Here is a 23,935-nt window from a genome sequence, read left to right as displayed (position 1 = left end):
CAGATATTGGACATTCATATATATATATATATAATTTCAATAAGCATTGAATCGCAAAAAGCACTTGCTCCGCCGGGAGTCGAACCCGGATCTCTCACTTGCCGGGTTCATATATATATATATATATATATATATATATATATATATAAATCGATGTTAATATCAAAATGATAAAGAACTATTCTATACTAAGTTCGGTCTTGATCGGTTTTCAGTTTGGTTTCATCATGTTCACAACTTTACTTTACATAGCTAGTACATAACATTGTCTTTGATACCATGTATTATTATATGGAAAATGCTAGTTAGGGTTAAAATAAGTAATCCCACTTTTATTTACCAAAAATGTATTTGAGCACAAAACTTATTCATTGACAAAAAGTAACAACATAATACTTCAGATCATTTTAATTTCAACTACAAAGAAAGCTTAACTAATACAACTTTAAATATTTATCCAAAACATGCATCACACATAAAAAATTAAACAACTTTTAGAGAAATATATTATACTACCACAAAATATTTCAATTACCAACTTATTGATGTAATAATTACTCCTATAAAATGTTGTTGGTTGGCGTATTTATCTTGTAGTATTTTAATGTTAAATTAATTATATTCTTAAAAGAGCTCCAACTATTCTTATATGCGACTTGAGCTGATATCATTGTAGGAGCTGCAGGTGTGGAGGCTATGATATCCTAACACTGGTTAATATAAAGATGGTCTGGTACTAATGTTTTCTAAATGTGAAATAATCTGAAAATTGTATAATGTCTGTAAATGCTGCTGAGTCCACAAAACTCGAACTCACATGGTTTACGTAGTGCACATAACACTATAATACAAATCATTGTTAACTGTACTATATATTTTACAGTTGTAATAAACTTAAATTGTGCGTTGTTATAATTGCATTTCATAACTTACTTTATAATTAAAAACATATCAACTGGCACTATATAAAAGAAGTTGACCAATAATTTGTCTAACACATGTTTGTTTGTGTAAAAATATAAAATTCTAAAGTGTTCTTTGTTAATAAACTTGAATTGAAAAAGAATAGAATTCTATATTAAATGAAGGCATTAAGTTGAACACAATAGAACTGTTAAGACGGTTTCTAATGAAACAACATGAATTGATTTACAAAATGTAATGAAGGCTATTTAGACCTAACTTTGGCCTATTTATTAGTAAAATTAATAGTAATTACATAATGGTATATAATAATTAATTAAATATTATGTTATATAATATTAAGTTATGAATGTATAAATACAAATATTAAAATCAGCAATCAGATAATCAGTTTGAAAAATCATAAACGCAAATCTAAAAAACATTGTTTTAAAAAAAGAATAGGATTATGGCCATTCACCTACATTTTTTGTTACAAAAACTAAAATGTAAGTTTTAAGAACTAGCAACTGCTCTCTTTTTCAGTTGTTCTAAAATACAAAATTAAACTTACTTATAAAGTGAACCCATTGAGTGCTATGGTGTTGTCATAAAGTGAGAGATGGTATAAAATATGCACTGAGTGCCAGTATTGATATTTTGGTAACATTTAACATAGCAAAATAATTGTTAAATTCCAAAAACTAGCATTTTTAAGTATTTAACGTAGGTATAACTTTACTACATTTAATTTTGATGTAGGTAAAATTTGTTTAGTTTGTATATGACTTTCGTTCCATATAAAACAAAACATATTAAATATACCAAAACTTGATTCAAACATAACATAATTTTTAAAAGTAGAACCATTTTTTCCTAAAAAACATTTTTCTTTTTATTCTAGGTTAAACCATGTGTCACATTCTTCATTGAATTGAAAAAAAAAACACAACAAACAAAAAAGGATTTACAATATTTGCTAAATTCTAGAGTATGATCCAGAATTTTATGCAAATGACTTCAGGATAACACATAAGGATTTAAATAATTGTGTGCTAAAATCAAACAAACCTTAGCCTAACACCAAGAACAGCAGAAACACAACAAGTAAAAAAAGAACACACTGCTGTAACATGGTACATGCACAACAGTCAAAGTGGAGCCAAGTGGAAATGAAGCAGAAAATTAGCTTTCTTGTATGTGTAACTTTATGTTTAAAGTTTTTACACCTAAAGAAGTATATAAAAAAGTATATAATTTCTTGAAAAATTGAGTTTCAATTTTTGAACCTTTTAACAGTGGCAAATATCTGTACTCTTGTTATTCTTTCAAGACATTCGTTATCACTAATGAGTTCAAATAAACCATTTTTTAAATATTTAATTCATTTAGTTATAGAGACTTGTTGTTTCTCTTGACACTTTACCAAAATCAATAATTTACAAAAAATATACTTTATAGTCAAATCTTACAAACTTTGGCTTAAAATATCATTTTCCATTATTAGTTTGTAAAGATCGGCCATATCATCATTTTCTTTAATTTTATTCACAAAATCACGGTACATCAAGTTAGAAAGTCTTTCTAATGCTCTAAAACACTGTTTTACTAAGATCCCAGATGGTCTTGTACCATAGTTTGAAATTGATCCCTTTGTTTTTATGTTTATGATAACTTTCATGAGAATGACTACTATAGAATGGAAATGGCTTGATATCCTTGGCCATGCCGAGTTTATAAATGTAAGCAATGCCTGAAACAAACAAAAAAGTGTTCATAGTTACATTCATATTCACAAGAAGTATATATATATAATAAAAGTACAAAGATATTTGAGGAGAAAAATATTATTCCATGTACACTATGTCTGTGTGCAAAGATATTTGAGGAGAAAAATATTATTCCATGTACACTATGTCTGTGTGCAAGGAAAGAGCTCTTATATTACAATCTCCATTTAGAACTATATGATCATATTAACAGATAAAAGAATAAAAAAATTCATATTAAAAAAATGTAAAGACAACATACAATATTCTTTATTTACACATCGATCAAGAACAAAGATAGGCGCCAATACATTATTTGCAATTAAAAGTTAAAACAATCATGGAAATACTTTCTTTCCACTAGTCACTTGAATATTTTCTTCTTCAAAATCTGAGGGCAATGGTTCTTTTGAGTTTCCCTGGTAGCATGTTGTAAAGCCTGGCACCTGCATAAGATGGTATCTTTGCAAATAGAGCTGATCTGTGGGCTGGAAAATTAAAATCATCGCCATGTATTGTTTGACGATTATAGATATCTATGTAACTGCTTAAGGTTTGTTGCATTACCTCAGCGATGTAAATATATACCACTGTGAATACACCCCAGTTCTTAAAGCCTTTCTATAATAATGTCTTGAAGATTTAAGCTAGCCATGATCCGCATTACACACTTTTGCAAAATTACTCGCTGGAGGTTGGCAATAGAACTATTCCATAGCGAATATGTATCTCAAATACTGCAAAGTAACCTATTCTGATAGGTTCAAGAGTGCTAATGAGTTTGAGTCTCTAAGGTGGTGTTTACATCAGTATTCCAAACTCTGACCGCTAGATCGCATGAGCAACATCATTTTCAGTTTTCTACAGTTTCTGCAATAAGAAGCTTGCTGGCCCAATCCCCTACACTCCAAGTACTGGCAATTAGTTATCTAATTTGTCCCACCTGCTCAGAGCTTCAGAGATCCTCCTGAATCCTAGATCTGGCAGTTTCTAAGGTAGTAGGGTACTATTTCATGTTTTGCATGTGTTCTTTTAGAATTTCATAACAAATATTTTATACTATTCAGGTAATTTGTATTGCTGTCTTTATACAATTCTGAAGTTTGTTTATGTACCCATAAAAATATACATCTGTCTTGTTTTATATTAATTGTATCAGGTTGAACATACAAATGTAACTTGTAAACAAAAACTTCAAGTTTGGCAAACAATGCGAAGTAGTAAAATTGGTTTTTAGAACTTTAAAAATAAAACATGAATAAAAACTTAGATATAACCATTCTTATCCCAAATTGTGAATGGCTGTTAACTTTTAAGCGTAAGAATTGTCGAAAAGTGTAAGTGCAATTATTGCATAATATTAATTTGTATTAAAAAAACTGTAATATTGTGTCGGTATCAGTAAATAATTTAATGAAAGCGGTGCAGTACTGAATCATATACAGTAATATTGCGGAAATAGTGGTGAAATGTCATACTTTCTAGCCAATTCAAACTAAAATTTGTACTAAGACAATACACATGGATAAGTTATAATGGATTACTCTGGATACCAATACAAGTCTCTGGACCATAACTTGAGTATCCACATTGCAAAAATTCACGACATATTGCAATTTTATGAACATGCATTCTATAAAACATTAAGTTTAAATTAGTGTCTAGACAGATGACTAAAAGATGACTAGATAAAATCTTGTTGTCCTTTCAAATCTTCCATCGACCATAGTCAATAATGAATATGAATCAAACAATTACAGTAATATGCTTATTTTAATCTTTGTATGTTTTAAGGTTGTTTTTATAAAATAGCTATGAATTATTTTACCAGATTAATTGAATATATTAAGATTTGTTATAAAGACAGCCATAATAAAATTTTTGAAACTACGTTAAGAGGTCAAATTTCCTTTCTGGCTTAGTTGGAAGAAAGATGGATTTCACATGTGCTGTCATCTCAAATTATTATAAAGATTTAATTTTCTTCTATACTTCTAATAATTTTGAAAGACCGATTTATGGAAAAATATTAAGAATATCAAAAGGATTGAATTGCTTTAAAATGTTATCTCAATTCTAATTTATATTATAAAATATCCCAGACCGAAATTTTGTAAAATCGTAAATGACTGCCATCCTGAAACTTTCCATTGGTTGAGACTAGCCAAATACCTTACCCAAACATTGTATAACTTCAGTTTGAATTGGCTATAAATTATACTAATCAGGTGTTCATTATTATTTCTGTAATGATACTGTATATTATATTGAAAGGTAAAGGTTTGTACTGTTGTTATCTGAAAAACTTTGACAGAATAAACACGTAACAAACGTTGTGAATAACTTGAGAACTGTAAAAATGTTTTTTACAATGAAAGTTGTCTGCTATGGAAGTTCAAGGTGCGGTTTGTTCGCAATCTGTAATAAGTACATAGACACCAGTACAGAACAGTATCTTCTACAGTTGAACCCAGAATACGAGCACAATTAATGTTATCAATTACTAGCTCTTAAATATTTTCTGTTAGCCTTTAGGATAATGCAAGGACAGAATCACCCCATCATGACAACACAACTACAAAGTATATAAATGCACAATAAGCTGTGGTGCTTCACAATGTGTTCGTTAGATTTATGGATTACAAAACAACAGGACACCTTATACATGTTAGATTATTTGGTTTGAACAGTTTAAATTTGTCCAACTGATCATCACGAGTGTGGGGAAGTCGTTTAGGTAAATAGTTGATCAGAGAACTGACGGAATTTCTAGCCGTTGTCCAACAAATCCCGCTCTTGACAATGAAAACTGACGGCGTAGTTGATTCGGTCGGCTGGCTGTCTGTAGACTGGCGACCAAACATAAACTGTGTTTACACTGACAAGTAAATTGCAAGAGAATTTGCACAACTACTGTTGCATAATGTGAACAAAATAAAACATTTTACTCAGAGAACTGCCGTGGTAGAGTTTAATCGCTGGTTGTCCCAGGAGTCAATATGAAGTCTGTTCACACATGGTTGTGATGTCTGCAATTTTTACAATTGAAATTCTAATAGCTGACATTGGTCTCCAGTTCTTGCAAACAACTGTCTGACACTGGTTACGCACTCGAGAGCTCTTGCCAATGTTTAGATGCCATTTTTAAAGTAGGACACAAAAAATTTTTAACATTTTTTTTCCAGTGCAAACGCAATTCAGTTGAGGTTTGGATGTGACCATGATATTAAAACATAACATCGTTTTTTTTTTTTTTTGGAGGGCCGTGGCACAGGAGTAGATCTAACCAAGATAGACTCTAATGAACTAATGGAGGCAACCCTCAGATGAAGCTCAAAATACATGTCAATCTTCATTCACCACGATCCACGTCATGTAAAATATGCTGTTTTGAGATTGATCAGTTCTTGATTTTAGGAGCTGTCAAATTAAATCTTAATTTTATATGTTCTTGGATTCATTAAATTCCCGGCTTGTTCCCAGTCAGGTGGCCACCCTGTTTTATTTACATATCTTTCTTGACACATTTACGTTAAAATTTCCCAAATGTATGTTTATCTTTGTATTAAAAAGATTCATTAAAAATACAAATAAATTTTTTAATTATTTTTCATTTCTTCTTCTTGAAACATTTAAAATTACTATGCAAATAAAGGGGAGGAAATCAAAATATAACTCCAATCTGGAGGGGCAAACAACACAATATGGCCGCCGAGCTATCCATGAAAGCAGCGCGACCATCTGTGCTGGCCATACGAGTTGTGAGGACAAACTACAGCAAAACTAACGCAAGCTGTCTGCGACCTTGTTGTGACCCCAGCGCTGCTAGCCTTTCGAGTGCAAAGGATTAATTATATTGTTATGTATAAAGGGTTTCTATTTCATGTGGTTTTATTTGTTTCTGGCATTTGTGGAGTATTCCAACATACTTCACACACCAAACATTCAAATGCTTCAGAGCTGGAAGTTTTTAAATATGTGGTAGTGTCATGTCAAAACCTAGTTGATTTATTTGGAGACCACAATGAGATATGCCCTAAATTACTTGGCAATACTTAAATACTATTTGTTTTTATATTACTGCATTTCACTGTACAATACTTACTTTTAAAGACATTTCACGGGTGTGCTCTTGTTCACAATAATCTGAGAATATCAACATAAGCTTTCTAGACCAACGAGCACTCCCAAGACCCATGGCTTGCAGAAACTCATTCAGATTTTCTATGTAAGCTTCTCTTAATACAAGTTTTTGCTCCATTTCCATTGAAGGAAGCCATATGTTCAGGACGTCATCAAAATGGTTCCACTAGAATAAAAATGTAAGGATGACTATAAAATGGCATAATTTTATTTCATCAGTAACTTTACTCAATGTTTTCTGTATAAGTTTGTCTGATACTCTATCTCATATTATGATGACAATGTTTTTTCTGGTTTTAATGAATGTGTACTATACTGAACTATAACCCAATATATATATATATATATATATATATATATATATATATATATATATATATATATTTAGATATATACCCTGTTTTATTTACATATCTGTCTTAACATATATATATATATATATATATATATATATATATATATACATATGTGACAGATATGGCCAAATACAAAATAACTGAATCGGAAAACGTAAGCGCTCTGTGGTGTAATGGTAGCACATTCACCCGGCAAGTGAGAGATCCGGGTTCGACTCCCGGCGGAGCGAGTACTTTTTGTGATTCAATGTTTATTGGTATATATATATATATATATATATATTTATATTTATGTATACACACATACAAATTAATTAATATTTTAATTAATTATTGTCTTTGTCAATTATTTGACTTCTCCCAATATTCAAGTAAGGTGACATATGGCTTATTTTTTTAGGATAAATGGAAATCTACAAATTATCTTGACTAAAAAATGAAATATAATTGCAAAAAGTTGCACAATCTTTAGATTTATATAGACATCCTTTGTACTTAATAGCAAACCTTAATTCTTTATAACTGACTGATAAGACAGTGACTACATAAAAACCCAGTTGGCCATAATGAAACAATAAGTCACAGTCATAAAAAAGGTAATTTTTACAGTTAGTTTCTAGGAACAATTTTTACTGGTAAGTAAGTGATTGTCATTTTTGACGGTTGAGAAAACTTAATCTACACAACACCAATTTTTCTGGATTTATATTGAGAGAAGTTAAAATTACAATTTTAAGCTCTATTAAACCCCATAATTATCTTAAAAAGATTATAAAAATTATTGTCTCCAAAAAATCTATAATACATTCATTCCCAAAGCGTACACATGCTAACTTTGTAAACCCCAATACTCACTACAATTACATTGACCCATTTAAGAGCATGCTATAAACGCATGAGATACTTCACTGGATGATTTTCATCAGATCTGCCAATGGCAATATTCTACTATGTGGTTCTAAAAGACTTTTAACCAAATTCAAACTAGAAAACTATAAGAAATGCATTAGTTGACAAGTAATACATACCGTAAGTGAGTGACTTGTAGGACTTTGTTCAGTTTTACTCAACAATGCTATGAGACATTTAGCCAAATGTGGGATGATTTCAGGTTCCCTTAAATAAACCATGTGCTCTACAGCTTTGTATATGACTGCTCCTTGACCATACTGATTCAGGTCAGTACGACTCTAAAAATATAAGAACAGCTTGAAATTTATCGTTCTAGATGTACTGTATAAAAATAAACTATATAACTAACCAGCTGAGGCATATCAGACTTTAATAAAAGGCGTATTCCCAAAGTCAGGGCCCTCAGCTTCCATGTATATATTAGCAGGCCTGAACAGTTTCATACATGCAGTACGATACGATATATTATTTATACTGTACAAAACCACTGGAGAATTGTTCTGAATTGATAGTTGTTTGCCAACCAGAGAATGCAGATCGTAATGTCTGTAATAACCATTTCTCCCATAAATATGCATCCCACATTGTTACAGGATAAGTGAATATCACACACCAAACAAAATGCAACGCAGTGGCACCCACCATTCAAAGTTAACACAAACTAAAAAAAGTTTAAGAAATCTCTGTACCCCTTTAAACAAATTATGGCTAACAATAATACAATTTTACTATTGGAGTGTTTGGTCGGTAGATTTTGAACATAAAATGTAGGTCAACGATTACAGCTGAGATTTACCATAAAAAACTTCCCAAACTGAGGCATAATATGATCAAAAATTGGCAATGTAGGAAACCAGAAAAAGTGGATTGGTGGATAACAGCTTGAAACAATGATTGACATGTCATTGTCATACTGATTCAACTCTTAGGTGGCGAACTTTCTGTGAAGAGATTTTCTAGAAGTTGGTACAGCTTATGAAGTGTTCAAAACTAAAAGATGATTATGTAGAAAAAATTAGGTAGGTTTATTTAGTAAATAAAAATCTTTTCTCACCGGCTTATTTTTTAAACAACCAAACAGTTGCTTCTTTAGGAATATGCCTCTTACACTAAAAAACAGTAACTATTGTCAACTCTCCCATAAACTTTTGTAAGCAAATATAAAATTACAAAAAACAAATTACAACGCAGGGAAGGTTGAGGATGCTAATACATTTACTCAAAGTTCAGAAGTTCTTTTATGTCAGCTCACTTAATAAGATTTAAGATAAATCTATTTGGAAACTCCTCTATGGAGGCTGCCGAACAAACAATAGTATAGGGCATCTGCTCTCATGCTACAAAAGTAGTTTTTAAATGTTTTTACATAAATTAGTCTACTTTGTACTAAACACAAAAGATACCCTGATATGCACATCATTGTAGTAGTTTATGTAAATACATATAACATTCACTGAATTAATCCACTATAAAGATATTAATGAGCAACTTTTCTCTTTAAATCAAAACAACATCTCACTATACAGTAGAACCCCTCATATCCGGCCACCACGGGACCGAGCCCCTGGCCGGATAACGATTCGGCCGGATAAACCAACCTACAGTACACAGCACTTGACGAAACAAAACAATTGTACTGTACTGTACTAACCGCACTGGAAATAATCAACGAACTGTTTTACAGGTTAAACCTATTAGCTCAACTGAGGACAACACAGGAAAATGTAAACAAATAGATACACCAAAATAACGCAAGAGTCGTGGGAGACTAGTACGTGCACTGCACGTCTGCAAGCCGTGGTAAATAAATTTCGATATTGGCTTCCGGGAAGTGGCCGGATAAACCGAGGTGCGGTAAAACCGAGGCCGGATATGAGAGGTTCTACTGTAGTTCATATATTTACGAGCTGGGAGAGTTTATAGCTGCACAATCTCGTTAAAAGTGTTTAAAACTTTAGTTGGAGGTAATTTTGATTCAAATCCATGCAGATGCTAAATTGTTTTGACTCTTTACTTTATCTGCTTATAAGTTTTTCACTCAAATTAATAGCCAACATGGGAATGGGCAGAGTGAAGTTAAAAAGAGGAACAATTAAACATCGGAGATTGCCAATATGATTGAATCATTAACTGATACAAAGATTTAATGATATAATGTAGCTTCTGAAAAAATGCTTCATAACAAAAGTTCACAATACTTTGGTTCAATGGTAATCATATACAGCTCCATTACAATCTACATATTTGCTAAATCTTGATGTATTCAAATTAGGTTAATTAGGTTTTTCAAAACTGAATGAAAACACTTATTGCTTAAAAAAACATACCACATTACTCGCCACATGTTGCAGACACTGTAAACCCTTGACTTTATTGGCATAAACATGATCATCAGTCAACAGAAGACATGTTGGCAAGATACTGTGTAAGTGCTCCCCTACGTGTGGACACTGAAACAATTTTAAACTATTACTTCAAAACGCCTTTACAAATCTTTTGAATTTTCAAATAAAACAAGGAATAATCCATAACTAATAACGACTCAAATAATATTGACAGAAATTAAAAATACAGATCAAAAACTTATATATAAAGTCATCTACTAGGGATATAAAATTTCATTATAAGCCATTTATGAGCCTGACTGATCATTAATACAAAACTTGTCAGTCAAGGCTACAAGTTTGAATTTTGATACCTAAGTATTTTTATAAAATGTTCGAGATCCAAAAATAATACATCATAAAATAGGCTTAGCTAATTTGTGGCATTTCTGATTCTATCCTTCCATAAAAAAGACCAAAATTTTCTTCTAACAATTTAAATTAAAGAAATAAGATATTTAACACACTGATTTCATGCCATCTTTAAAATGTAAAATGGCGTTTAAAACTGATATAGGTGGTAAATGTAATAGAAAAATAAAATAGTTTTGTATCAAGACAAACTAAAATATAAAAAGAGTAACACAGGTACGATAACGGCATGTCTAGCTAGTTAAAAACTAGGTAGCCTATGATGCAATAAATTTAAAACAATCAATCCATCGTCATTATTTCCTGAAATTATAAGTTTTATATGGTACTTTGGTATTATACTGAGGCCAAATTGTCCCTATCTATTACTTGGTATTATGCAATATAAGTAGGTTTAGATTATCATAAATATGTTGTTAGTAGTACCAAGGTTAAAGTTAACCCTTATGAGCACTCACCTGATCTGAGCCAAAATTAGGTTACTATCTTGAGGGATGGTATTACACACTGCTCCCGACACTGTTATTAGTTTCGCATTACAAGAAACAAACGTCATCAGTCTTTACTAAAAATAAATATACATACATTTGTTTTCAATCATATGTTTTTGCAAACAAGTACATTAAACAGATAGTACTGACCATAACAACATGAGAGCAAGAACAGCTAATGGTCAGCAGCGATATGGTAACATCACCTCAAATGTTATCAGACTATTTTGGTGCAGAATGTTTCTAACAATGCAGACTCATTAGTGCATAGATGTTGTGTGAGCTACAGGTTTTCAAAAAATCAAAAGTGTCTTCTTTTGTAAATTTTTGATATGGAAATATTTAACCGATTATATTAATTTTATTATAAATAAATAATTTCGAGCTTTTACTGAAATATTGACCAAGTTTGGGGTTCCAGAAAACATAAAGGGAAACCTAGGTGTCACTGTCAATGGCTAGTTTGTCTGAGCCTAAAAGTTCTCCATCTGAATCGTTTCAGCAGTTTTTGGGGGGTACGGTCCAATAAGCGGACCCGGTTTTTTATATCGAAGAATATAATCATCGATACCTAATATTCGCATATCGAATCATAGACTATTCAATCGATATAAAAAGTAATAACAATCATATGTTTAAATTAAAATGTGAATTTAATGATAACAAATAATAAATGAACATAACCAAAATCAGGGAAACTCATAACTTTAACTAAATGGAAACAGAACGAAAACGTTTTTACTAAAGTTGTGTCCACCATTACCTTCTTTTTTTGCATCTGAAGACGACCATGTTAGCTCCTCTGACAGTTACATTTGTTACCTTTCCACAAATATCACATAATGGATTCTTAGGTACTAACCCAACATCCTGAAGCCATAAAAAAACATATTTTATCGTCTTTTAAAGCAAATTTCATGAAGCTTCCTAAGATTGACGGCCATTTTAATACACAATGTTACGTGAAATTTAAAATATTACCTTAATTGTATTATTTTAAAGTGTTTACAAGCTGTTCATATAGATTATTTAAGTTATTAAAAATAATTCATCAGTATCGATTGATTATATCGATGGTTATGATTTAAGTAATATCGTTTGCCCAATTTCGATATAAAAAACCGGGTCCGCTTATTGGACCGTACCCGTTTTGGGACATTATTAAAATGAGAGCCTAAAACAAAGCACATAATTATACACTATAAGAGGAGTTTGATCTTTTACGCTAAAAACCGGTTGTCCACGTTAAACTGAATGTGTCAAATTATTATTTAGAAGCATCCACTACTAAGTTTGACTAAAATCAATGAAAACACACTCAAAACTCACCTTTAAACTAAACAGAATCCAGATAAAAGAATCTACTGCCGCTGGATAATTCTTCCATGTATTCTTCAGAAGTTTTGGGGCCTCAATTCAGACAAACAATCATCAACTTCTAATTTTAACAAACTTGATAAATCTGAATATCCATATCGAGTCAATATTTCTTTTAATAAATTATCGGCATACATCATAATTTTATGGTTTGTCCACATATTAATTGTAGAATTTTCTCCAGCAACCAAAATGGTATACAAAACAATTTTCTTTGGAATAGCTTCACCTTCTCTTATTTTTGTTAGAAGGGAGATAGCATTTAACAAAATTAGTTTCCACATTCAAAATGTGTTCTTTAAAGCAACTATCTTGAAGTGGTTCATCAAAATTATATTTTTGTTCTGGTAGAATTGAACGTTTTAAAAGTTCTAGCAGATCTATAAAGTGAGGATTTACATTATCATCAGAAAATGGTTGACCACTATGTCTAACACTTTTGTTTGCTACTGCCATCTTGAACAAAGTGCAGTCTAATTCAAAGATAGCCTATTGCCCTACTTTCTTTAAAAATTAGAAAATGTTCGTAAAAATGCATAAATAATTGTTTTTTCTTTACCAAAGAACTTTGTTATATCAATGAACGTTACAAATATAAAAACTTACAATGATAAACAGACAATTTTATGAGAACAACAGTACATACTAGTTTTTAGATCACCAAACAACCAAGCTTGACTAAGGTTAGTTTTGAGAAAATTTTACACTATTAGAAATAGACACTCCTTATAGGCAATTTAAAGTATCACTAAATTACTAACCACTTGATGCAATGCAAAATTAGTTGTATAGTTAAAGTAACCCTACTTTCACTCAAAACAACAAACCGTTAGCTGAACAAAACAAATACAGACAGTAATCAGCCAACAATCCAGAGCCAAGTCCAGCTGAGAACTTTGTTTACTACAAACGCAGAGGAAGTTAGCACTTTTCAAATCCACCAAGTCAGGTCACTAAGACGGATTCATAGAGTAAGAATATATTTCTCTCAGTACTCAGCAACACCTTTTTTGTGACAAATTTGTTATTTACAAATCTATTAAGTATCATATGAAAAAATAGTTATTCTGCAATTTATATAGCGTGCAAAAAAGCTTTTTCTGAATAGCACTGTCTATTGTGTCATCACTGTTTGAATCGGACTGTTAGGTCCAAAACACGTCTATGAAATCGGGTTTTGTGGTCATTGTCTTTGTTCACTCACTGTTGTTAAAGTCACTGTTCTTTAATAAATTCACAACAAGGTAGTTAGGGTAGTTGTTAAGTTTCAACTGATACTTGGGCTCTTTGTAAAAAAACCACTTCACAAATGAAGGAATAACTGTTTGGTGTTTTTGTAAGTCACTTATCAAGTTGTTTCAATAATGTCCCTAAGGACTTTCAATTGGCACCAATTGGAATTGGTTGTTCCCCTTATTCGTAAGACGTATCGGCTTCAGGACCACTTAGCAGAGTGAACATGTTTGTTTTAGTTGGTATGAGGAACATGTATTTAAGAAGTCGAGCTAACGTTTATGTTTCAGGTTGAACTGAAGCCATTTCTTTGATTGGGCAGTCAAAGTCTATGTTAACTAACTATCGGTATGAATACCGATGTTTCAATGGTACTCAGGTATTTAACTTCGGTCTTTAGTGGAATTTGGATAATATTCAAAACAACTGGAGGGTAAATTTCATTCCTCAAATTACAAGAATACGATGTCCCATCCACATCTATTTTAGTTTCCCTTTATCCTTATACATGTTAAGTTTTGCCGAGATATATCATATTGAATTGAATTGCTTGTGACGTTCCAGCAGCATTGCGCTTTTAAAGGCAATCAAGAATACAAGCACGTATTCGTTCAAAAACTCATTCTACAAGTTATGAACACGTCATAAATACAAGAAATGGATTTAAGGAAAGCATTTAAAAATAAGCAACAGTACAAAAAACGTGTTTTACTATTAAGGTGATTCTTAATCTATGTGGCATTCTTTCCGAGGGAAAATGTTTATTAAATTAATTAATTTATGTTTACATGCACAGGCTTTGAATTTGCATCCTTAATATCAGTGGGAAAGGCGTTATAGATTCTCATGCATAGGGGATAAGACATTTTTTCATACCGCGTGGGTGTGAATGCCTGTGAACTGCCACAATGGTCTTGATTCTCGTATTGTACGAGTGATAAAACCCACTGGCAAGCCTAGGGTTCTTTCTTACAAAAATGCAGCACTCATAACCAACTAAGCCTGCAAGCATAAGAATTTTAAGTGATTTAAAATAGGGTCTGCATAACTCTCGGCTGTTAAGCTATAAAACCAGTTTTTAATGGAACAATTTCTGCATTTTAAGAGTTTCTTGCTATTGTTGAGACTCCCAAATCGTAATATAGATTCTATATTATAACATATAGAACAGTATACAGATGGGCCAAGAGTCGCGCGGCCGAGGCTCTACTAGCCATCCACGAAACATTCACCTCACCCACTCGGTGCCATTTTGTGATTGATTCAAAAGAACTGAATATCGAAACACTTTTATTTGAATGTAACCACGAAGACAACTGAATAAATTAATAAATATTCCAGAATAAATCAATAAATAGTTCTTTGCCTCTCGGGTCACGAGAATACTGAAGGGTGCATTTATTAAGGGAAAGCCCAATGTTCTTTGAAAAGACGCCCCTCTCCTCCACGTAAACATCAGGCGGCCGACCGGCCCTCGCGCGCTGACCCCTTGGCCCATCTGTACAGACCAGGGGGAAATGGCCCGAGAGCAAAGCACGTCGAACGAAGACGCCAACAAATTTGTTCCTCGTTGAAGTCGTAAAAAATGAGTGTCTTTGTCCACGCAAAGACCCGGTCTGTTGGTAAAAAAATGATGATTTAAGGGACTATCGTTAGGGATAAAAATTGGAAATTAAGTTCACAGGTGATCCACTCTTAAAAACCAAAGTGTATATAAGACATGTGTTACAGTTCACGAATATTCTATTACAAGCAAACCTATTGTAGCACTCTTCTACACTTAATTTTGGTGGACCAGTTGACTAGAAATTAATATCTGAAATAACTGAAGCGTGAAGTCGTCAGCCGTACATGACCATTTGGCCCTGTTTGTAATATGCAGGAGGCAGATCGTTCATGTAGATCACAAAAGGTATTGGCCCAAGAATGGAACCCAAAGGAACTCCGTGACTTTAGTTTCTTGGGGGGGGGGGGGGTGGGGGGGGGGGGGGGTGGGGGGGGGGGGGGGTGGGGGGGGGGGGGGGTGGGGGGGGGGGGGGGTGGGGGGGGGGGGGGGTGGGGGCTCAATATTACGTACTTTAAAACACGAAGACCTGAAGAGGTATTGATACCAATCGAAAGAGGAAGGTTCAATTTATGTAAATAATAACACCTAATAAAATAATTTTTATCGTTTCGTTACACACGTCATCCAAAACTACGTTTTATAAGTCTACTAGGACTGTTTGTTTACATTCATCACCGCGTAACCGCGCTACGTTGCGCGCGAAGCCAGTGATGAGTCAACTGGTTCATTCGGCTATGTGTTATTTTCGTCGAGCTGCATGGTGTATCTGTCTGAGTTTATATGTTTGTTTGAGTTCGTCCCCCGCGTTAACTCGATGGTTTGTGTATATGAACATCAATAATAGTGTATAAGTATTTTGTGCGTGTGTTGTTTACATAATGGGATCGAAATTTCCCAGCGAGTCAGTTCAAGTGACATTCTAACAACTTGTTAATACATGAAAATAACAACCGATGAGGTGTTGAGGATTCCGATTTAGACATTCAATCAGAACCAGTAATTAAAAAAAATATATATATAAAAAAATAAAAAAAGTGAGGAAGAATTAATTAATATGGAACTAAATAGGTTAAAAAGATTGTACAAATCCCAAAGTGAGCTTTGAAAGTTTCTGTACTTTGGTTGGTAAGTAGCACTTTTCGAATGTCAGTTGTAATGATTATTTGTATCGTTTTACCACATGTAAAAATAAATACCTTATAAACTAATGTGTTGTGTTTTATTTTTACTCAGAATTAAATGCCTCTTTCTTTTTTTATATTTATTGGAGATTTTGGCATATTACTAACAGACAACATATCTATACAAATCAAAAACTTTGAAACTTAACTTTTCTTTTTTTTCTAAAAAATAAGTTTTTTTCATGCATAGGAGTAGGAGTTACAAGGATATTATTTTTTGTTTCTTGTTTTATATTTATATTATGTAAAAAATGTTCCTAGGAACAAGTTGCATGAGAAATTAAAAAATAATATATAATATGACATAGGTTACTTTATAGTAAAATCATGTAATAAACATTAAAATAAATATATAAGGCAATGTATAAAGTTACTAAAATCACTCCGCCACTGAGAGAAAATATGACCAGCCCATGTTTCCAGGGTTTAATAATCCTTGCATATAAATAAGGAAATATTCAAGCATTTTTAAATTCCTCTCTCAAACTCGTTTCTTGGTTTTTATAGGCATGTTAAAGTTTATAGGGAAATGAGCTTGGTATTTGATCATATTCCGAGAACTACCAGATATGAAGCTTTGTACCTCTTCAAATTAAATACAATTTGTAATCTTCCATCATTATAATTGTGTAAATTGTAATGTAAAAATTTACAATGATTATTAAGGAAAAACGGTGCTGATTTCCAGAAAAAATAATCCCTAGCTATTGTATATGTTACCTTCAAAAAAATAAATCATTTGGGTAATTCTCAAGTGTTTATTTAGGGACTAAAAAAGGTTGTTTTTACTTAAATCGCAATAATCTTAAGACAGGCCAGAATGGTAATTTAAAGATGATTTTTTTAAAACTCATATCTAACAAAAAGCATATCACAAAAAAATTAAAATTCCAATCAGCCATTTTTTGTGCTTCATATATACAACAAACATTTGTTTAATTTTTTAAAAAATCTTTACTGTACCAGTTTGTTATTAAACAGTTTCGAAAGGTGGGGTTTTCTTTTTCTTAACAAAAAAACCTAAAAAAAGCCTAATAAATACAAAGTAATAAACTTTAGTTAATTAAGATTAAATATGATTTAAGTACAACACTAAGCAAAAATACTTTTTAGATATGCAGGACATTTTTATTAATCCTAATATATTCTTTATTTTACTTACAAAGCAAAAACAATAGATCTTGAAATATATTACAGTAGTACCATAAGGCCCAAGAATGCCTTTTTTGTTGCTCCAAAGCAATGTAAATTGAATTGGTGAGGGTTAGGCATATAATGTTAATTTTTTGATCAACTATTACAAAAAGTCCTATGACACTTGCTAATTTGCAAATTCAAATAGAACAAAAATATATAACTTATCTGGTCATTTACATCATGGCAGATAAGCTCTACCGTTGTATGCTTAAGTACCAGCAAAATAATGTACCTTGTAATCCTCATCCATGGATTTGTACCATAACATTTTTTATTATTTTATACAACTTTTTAAACTCCTTTCAGAAACAAAGTTAGCAAAAACGACAAGGCAAAGTTTTAAATTAAAGTTAACATCTAGAATAATTTAATAACCTACCATATCACAGGTAAATGGTCCATCTCTGTCTTGCTAATCAAATCTTATAAAGAAATGTTACAAGTTCATTTTTTTTACTTCTTGCTTTCTTGATCTAATCTCATAAGAATGGATTTCAAATTTTTATCAGCATATGTGTAAAACATTGTTTCTAAGAAACAAGATAGTAAATTCTTCCAAACATCTGGTGTTTAAAGTGAGTCAAGGGTCAACAATAATTTAAAAATATATTTATTAGTGGGAAAAAAAATATTTCCTATTTGGTGTGGCCGAAGTAAAAAAGATGGAACTGGGCCAAAAGGATGGACGTATATACTATCATCTTATTCGACAGCATATTCTTCTTCTCATCTTTTGAAACCATAAGCCCAATAACCCAATGATTTTTCATTATACGCTAAGTTTATTACATAAGAGTTTTTTACAAATTGGAGACTTGACAAAGACCTAATTTAATGTGTATGTGGCATGTGCTACTTCTAGAATTAAGGAAGAAGAACATGCCATGTAAGATATGATTGATTGAATACTCACACTTGGCTGGTTTTAAAATCCTGCTTTCATAGTGTTTCGATTGTTTTCAAGAATTCTGGTCAGATTTCAGTGACAAGTGAAAAATAATGTACTTTAGCTTAAATTCGGAGCCCCTCAATAAATATATTGTTTTTTTGTCCAAGCAATTCAATTTAATTATTTTTTTCAGATCCTCCAAGTTGCCTATAGGTAGACATTAAAACCATCTAATTTTAGATTTTAATGGAGGATCGAGATTAATGTTTGTTTGTTGGAAATCCACGGGGAAGGGGTTGAATTCTCTACAAGGATTTAGAATTGCCGTGGATAACTCAGCCTACTGGGCTGGGGTAGACCCAGGGTTGTGATTTAATCACCTTTAATTGGAGGCTCAGAATGCACAAGATCAACTGACTATTCAGCTATTCAGTGGCTTCTTATCATAGCCTCAGTAAAACAAAAAAACTTAAACTTGGTAAAGGCCAAACGAAAAGAGAAGTTTCCATACTAGAATCCTAAAATACTGGACTGACCGAACACAATAAAATAAAATTCTCCCAAACTATCTGATTACACCTAGACTTACCCCTTCCAAACTTCCAAACTTAAAACAACTGTACAGTAAAGATTTTTAATTAAAAAAATGTTTTTATATAGTGAAGTACAAAATATGCTATGAATTTTATTTTTTTTGTGATATGCTTTTTGTAGATATGAGTTAAAAAATCAGTTAATTACCATTCTGCCTGTCTAAGATATTGCGAAGTAAATCACATATTTAGTCCCTAAAAAGATAGTCTATCACCTGCTGCAGGGTCTCCTTGAAACCAGATGGAAACTATAGTACGGTATAGTTTACACCAAAACTCTCGCGGGGTCCGGCACGGGGCTACACAAAAACGTTCTGAAGGAGCGTTAAGTTTCATCACCAAAATGTAGGGAAGGAGTGTTGGGTTCATCCACCAAAATGTAGGGAAGGAGTGTTGGGTTCATCACCAAAACCTAATAAAGGAGCGTTAGGTTCATTACCAAAACTCCTTGGGGTCCTTCTGGTGCAAAAATGAAAACAGAACAAAATGGAATTGGGCTGGTCATCACAACTCTTCGGTACCCTTCTGGGACTAACCCCCTTCGGTACCCTCAAATGAATCCAACTGAAATTGGCTGTAGTTTTTATCATCAAAATGTCCGAAGCCCTTAACATGGACAAAGTGAAAACAGATCACAATTTAAAGTTTGGCTGATATTTTTCTGAAAAAACATAGGTACAAAAAACATAAAAATTTAGAGTTGAGCTGGTCACAGCAACTCTTCGGGGTCCTTCGAGAGCAAAATGGAAACAGAACAAAATTAGAGTTGGACCTTTCTTAAAAGTAAACTAAAATGAGAACACTGGGCTCCTAGGAATTACGCTAAACTTGAATACACTGACGCTCTTACAGACTAAGGCAGGATACACTATGTCCCTTACTGGAGCCTTGGCTAAAAGCAAAATAAATTGAGGCTGTACTGAAAAGAAATAAAAATTATTAAGGCGTGTTCAGAAGATAAGTACCATTAAATAAAACAAGAAAAAAATTTCCAACACAATTTTATTTTCTACATTAAAGCCCAAAACCTTCAACTATTTTTCAACATAGTTTCCACTGATGTTCAAACACTTGTCGTAGCGGGTGATAGATTTGTCTTATACCCTCTTCGTAGAAGGTTCCTGCCAACGAATGTAGCCACGACTCCACAGCAGTTTTCACTCAATCGTTTTAAAGTGTTGGCCGCCTAGCTTGCACTTCATATGCAGGAACGTCAGATCGTACCAAGTCCGGGCTTTAGGGCGGGTTATCAATCTCCTCCCAACGAAATTGTCAAACCAATGTTTGAGTGTCACCAGCGGTATGGGGCCGAGCATTTTCATGGAGTAACACAATTCTGTTACTGAGCATTCCTATCCGTTTGTTTTGAAGTGTCCCGTCTTCTTCTTCTTCATAGGGCGGCCTACTGCCATGCACTTAAGCCTCAAGGGCTTTTTGCGTACCCCGGAAGCATACCATGAGGCCTGTCAGTCTATGATTTCCACAAACCGCCGAAAACAACCTGTCAGGTCTTCGTGGGGAAATTCACCACCCTTGTCCAAACTACCAAAGATGGCATACTGCTCCCTTGCTATTGAAGGGCAATCAAAGAGCAAAATTGTTCGACAGTTTCATCCTGCTCATCACAAATTCTAAAGAGTCGGATCCTCTTGAAGGATGCCAACTCTGTGAAGATGATTCCTCAGGTGACCATGTCTAGTGATCAGACCTATAACCCGAGAAGACATTGATCTATTTAGTGAGAGAAGGTCCGACGCCACTCTGGAGGAAGGCAACTGTAATACCATTCTGTGCCCATCTTAGCTTTCTTAAGGTTTCGCAAAACCTTGCCGCACTAATGGTTTCACCTCTTGGGAGAAAATCAGTCAGCTAAACACCTTTCTAATCGCAAAGACAGTGCACATGATTTTTTGTGCAGACATCGTCGTCTTGAATTTTTGTTTCTTTGGGGATTGCGTGTGTCGCCACCTCGTTGACTGCTGTTTGGATTCAGGTGTAACATAATGGACCCGTTTCATCACCTGTCACAATTTTTTCTAAAAAATCCTCTCCATCATTACTGTACCATGTGAGAAAAGTCAAAGCACTTCCGAGTCTCTTGGTTTTTGTGCACGTCAGTGGAGTATTTTTGGAACTCATCGGTAACACAGCTTGCGATAACCTAAAGCAGTCCGTAGCAATTTCGTACAAAGCAGTGCATGAAATTTGTTAGAAATCGTCAGATAGCGTTGTCATAGTGAAACGTCTGTTCTGTTGGATTTTTTTCGTCAACTGCCCATGACGAGAGAAGGCCGACCGCTCCGATTCTCATCATGCAATTTTTTTGACCACCATTGAACATTCTAACCCTTTTTCTCACCATTCCTTCACTCATTACATCTTCCTTGTAAATATCTCGAAGTTGACAATAAATTTTCAGCCAGTTTCACATTCCTTGCATTCAAAAATCTTATTACAGCACAAATCTCAACAATCGGGCGGGGATCACTAATTGTCGTAAACATTTTAAACATACAGAGAATACTGAAAACACAACATAGAACAACTAAAATGGTGTGAGTCGGTAGCCAGTGAACAAGGACGGTTACTGTGTATGTGCGGAACACTGATTGCAGCGCTACAGCAGCAGTAGAATGAAAGAATACTTACTTTCTGAACACGCCTTGTTGTAACTTTCTTGAACCAAAATTAAAACAGGACTACTTAAGTTGGCTATAAATAAATATGAATTTTACGCACTATACATTAGAATATAATATCTGAACACATACAAGCCTGACTGACGCGATGTCCTGACTAGTCGGACTGACTTCAGACCAGAGACTAACTAGTTTGTACCCTAGGAGACGAGAGAGATCTAGCTGGAGTGGCTCTAGACTAGTGACTAACCAGCAGGCATGCTCTCGTACCTCCCGCTTGCAGCACCACTGTCGCTCACTTCCCCCTCTTTGAATATACAGTAGGAGAGTGGCACGGGCTAGAACAAAAATAACCTAATTTCTAAAAATGTGATCCTCCCTTTCATTTTGGTTTGTCACATGTTTTAAATACTATAACTCTCCTTTGTTTTTCTAATCTTGTCAGCCAAGGAATAATTTTAACCTATTTACTTATATAACTCCGTAACACAGTGACAGTAGGAAATAGTAATATATTAACCTTTCAGAAGAAAGCTGAATGCTTTTCAGAATGTTGTTTTCCACCTTTGTGTTATGAATACATCTTGATTTTCATTTTTTGTAACAATTAAAAGACTGCTTTATCACAATAGTATTGCTAATGAGCTTATTTCTGTTAACAGCATGCACTTGGTGAAGCCTTCTCAGATCTTGCCCAGAAATCTCCAGAACTTCAAGAGGAGTTTCTGTACAATTCAGAAACACAAAGGAATTTAACTAAAAATGGTGAAACACTTCTGAATGCCCTAAACTTCTTTGTATCTTCTGTAAATACACTGTGTAACAAAAACTATAGAGGACACTTTGCTAACAATACGCCAGTACGAAACTGCACGGTGAGATTTAGTAGTTGCTAAAGTTACTTTTAGTTATTAAGATTTAAATAATTATTTTAGTTGCTATTATTATTTTACACTGTATTTGTACACTTGCTACAGGTTTTAAGAAATATATATATATATATGACAAATTTGTATAAAGAACTAATCTATCTTAATCACAGATTAAGTGTAAGAAAGGACCTAATGGTCCTAACTTCGCCTGTCATAATAAAGATTGTAATCAATCAATCAATATAAATCTAAGTATTTGAATTAACCTCAGATTCTTCTTTATCATAAAGCTGTTTTATGAATGACAATTGGACATTTGTAAATGCTAGACTTGGTCAACATCTTAAAAACGGTTTATGCTGTCTTGGTGCAAAAATAAAGTGTACTTGTTGAAGTTAATCTTTTATACTGAATTATGTTCCCTGAATTAATTTTTCAAATATACATAATAGTTGTACCAACTATAGTGAATTACATTAGAAATTATTTGACAAGTATGAAAGTAAATTGTATGAGATGTGGACATCAGATAGGTTAATTCTTTACATAATCATTTATTAAGGGTAAAGATCTTTAAATCATTAAAAAAGGGCCACTCTGTATTCTTAAAGAATTTTTATTGATCTAGCCAAGAACCTGATAACAACATGCTTAGAACTTAAGCGTGTTATCTATACCTGATAAGAACTTAACAATTATGACCCTGCAAGCTAAAATGTGTTTTTAAAACAACTGTCAAAGTCAATAATAATAAGTATAATAATTTATAGACATTTCAACAGGCGATGGTAAATGTTTATTGTTATTCATATGTAAAAGTCAGTTCCATTTTACAAATGCCATGTTATGTACAGAAGCTTTTCTTTGTCTGGGTTTGTATTTATTGGAAGTTTAAACCCTATAACTGGCGATCATTTCATCCTGTAATGTTGAGCTGTTTTAGAGCTTCTTGCAGTTTTGTTTTTTTAACTGTATTAAAACATATAAATTAGAAGCAATATATTCATTAAATGTGTATAAATGGCAAGAGCTTTATTTAATTTCAATAAACATTGAA

The 23,935-nt window shown here is 33.0% G+C and overlaps 1 protein-coding gene across 1 annotated transcript; it reads right to left on the bottom strand.

Moving 5' to 3' along the window:
• Positions 1-330: 330 nt before the first annotated feature.
• Positions 331-12,732, bottom strand: LOC124360445. Its single transcript, XM_046814083.1, has 5 exons — positions 12,660-12,732; positions 10,411-10,533; positions 8,200-8,361; positions 6,778-6,981; positions 331-2,656 (listed from the first exon to the last, which is right to left on the bottom strand). The coding sequence occupies exons 3-5, from the start codon at positions 8,299-8,301 to the stop codon at positions 2,372-2,374; spliced, it is 591 nt and encodes a 196-aa protein (XP_046670039.1). The 5' UTR covers positions 8,302-8,361; positions 10,411-10,533; positions 12,660-12,732; the 3' UTR covers positions 331-2,371.
• Positions 12,733-23,935: the final 11,203 nt, after the last annotated feature.

This window comes from Homalodisca vitripennis, chromosome 4 (assembly GCF_021130785.1).
Source record: "Homalodisca vitripennis isolate AUS2020 chromosome 4, UT_GWSS_2.1, whole genome shotgun sequence".
Classification (NCBI taxonomy): Eukaryota; Metazoa; Arthropoda; class Insecta; order Hemiptera; family Cicadellidae; genus Homalodisca; species Homalodisca vitripennis.
This window is presented reverse-complemented; position numbering and strand designations above follow the sequence as displayed.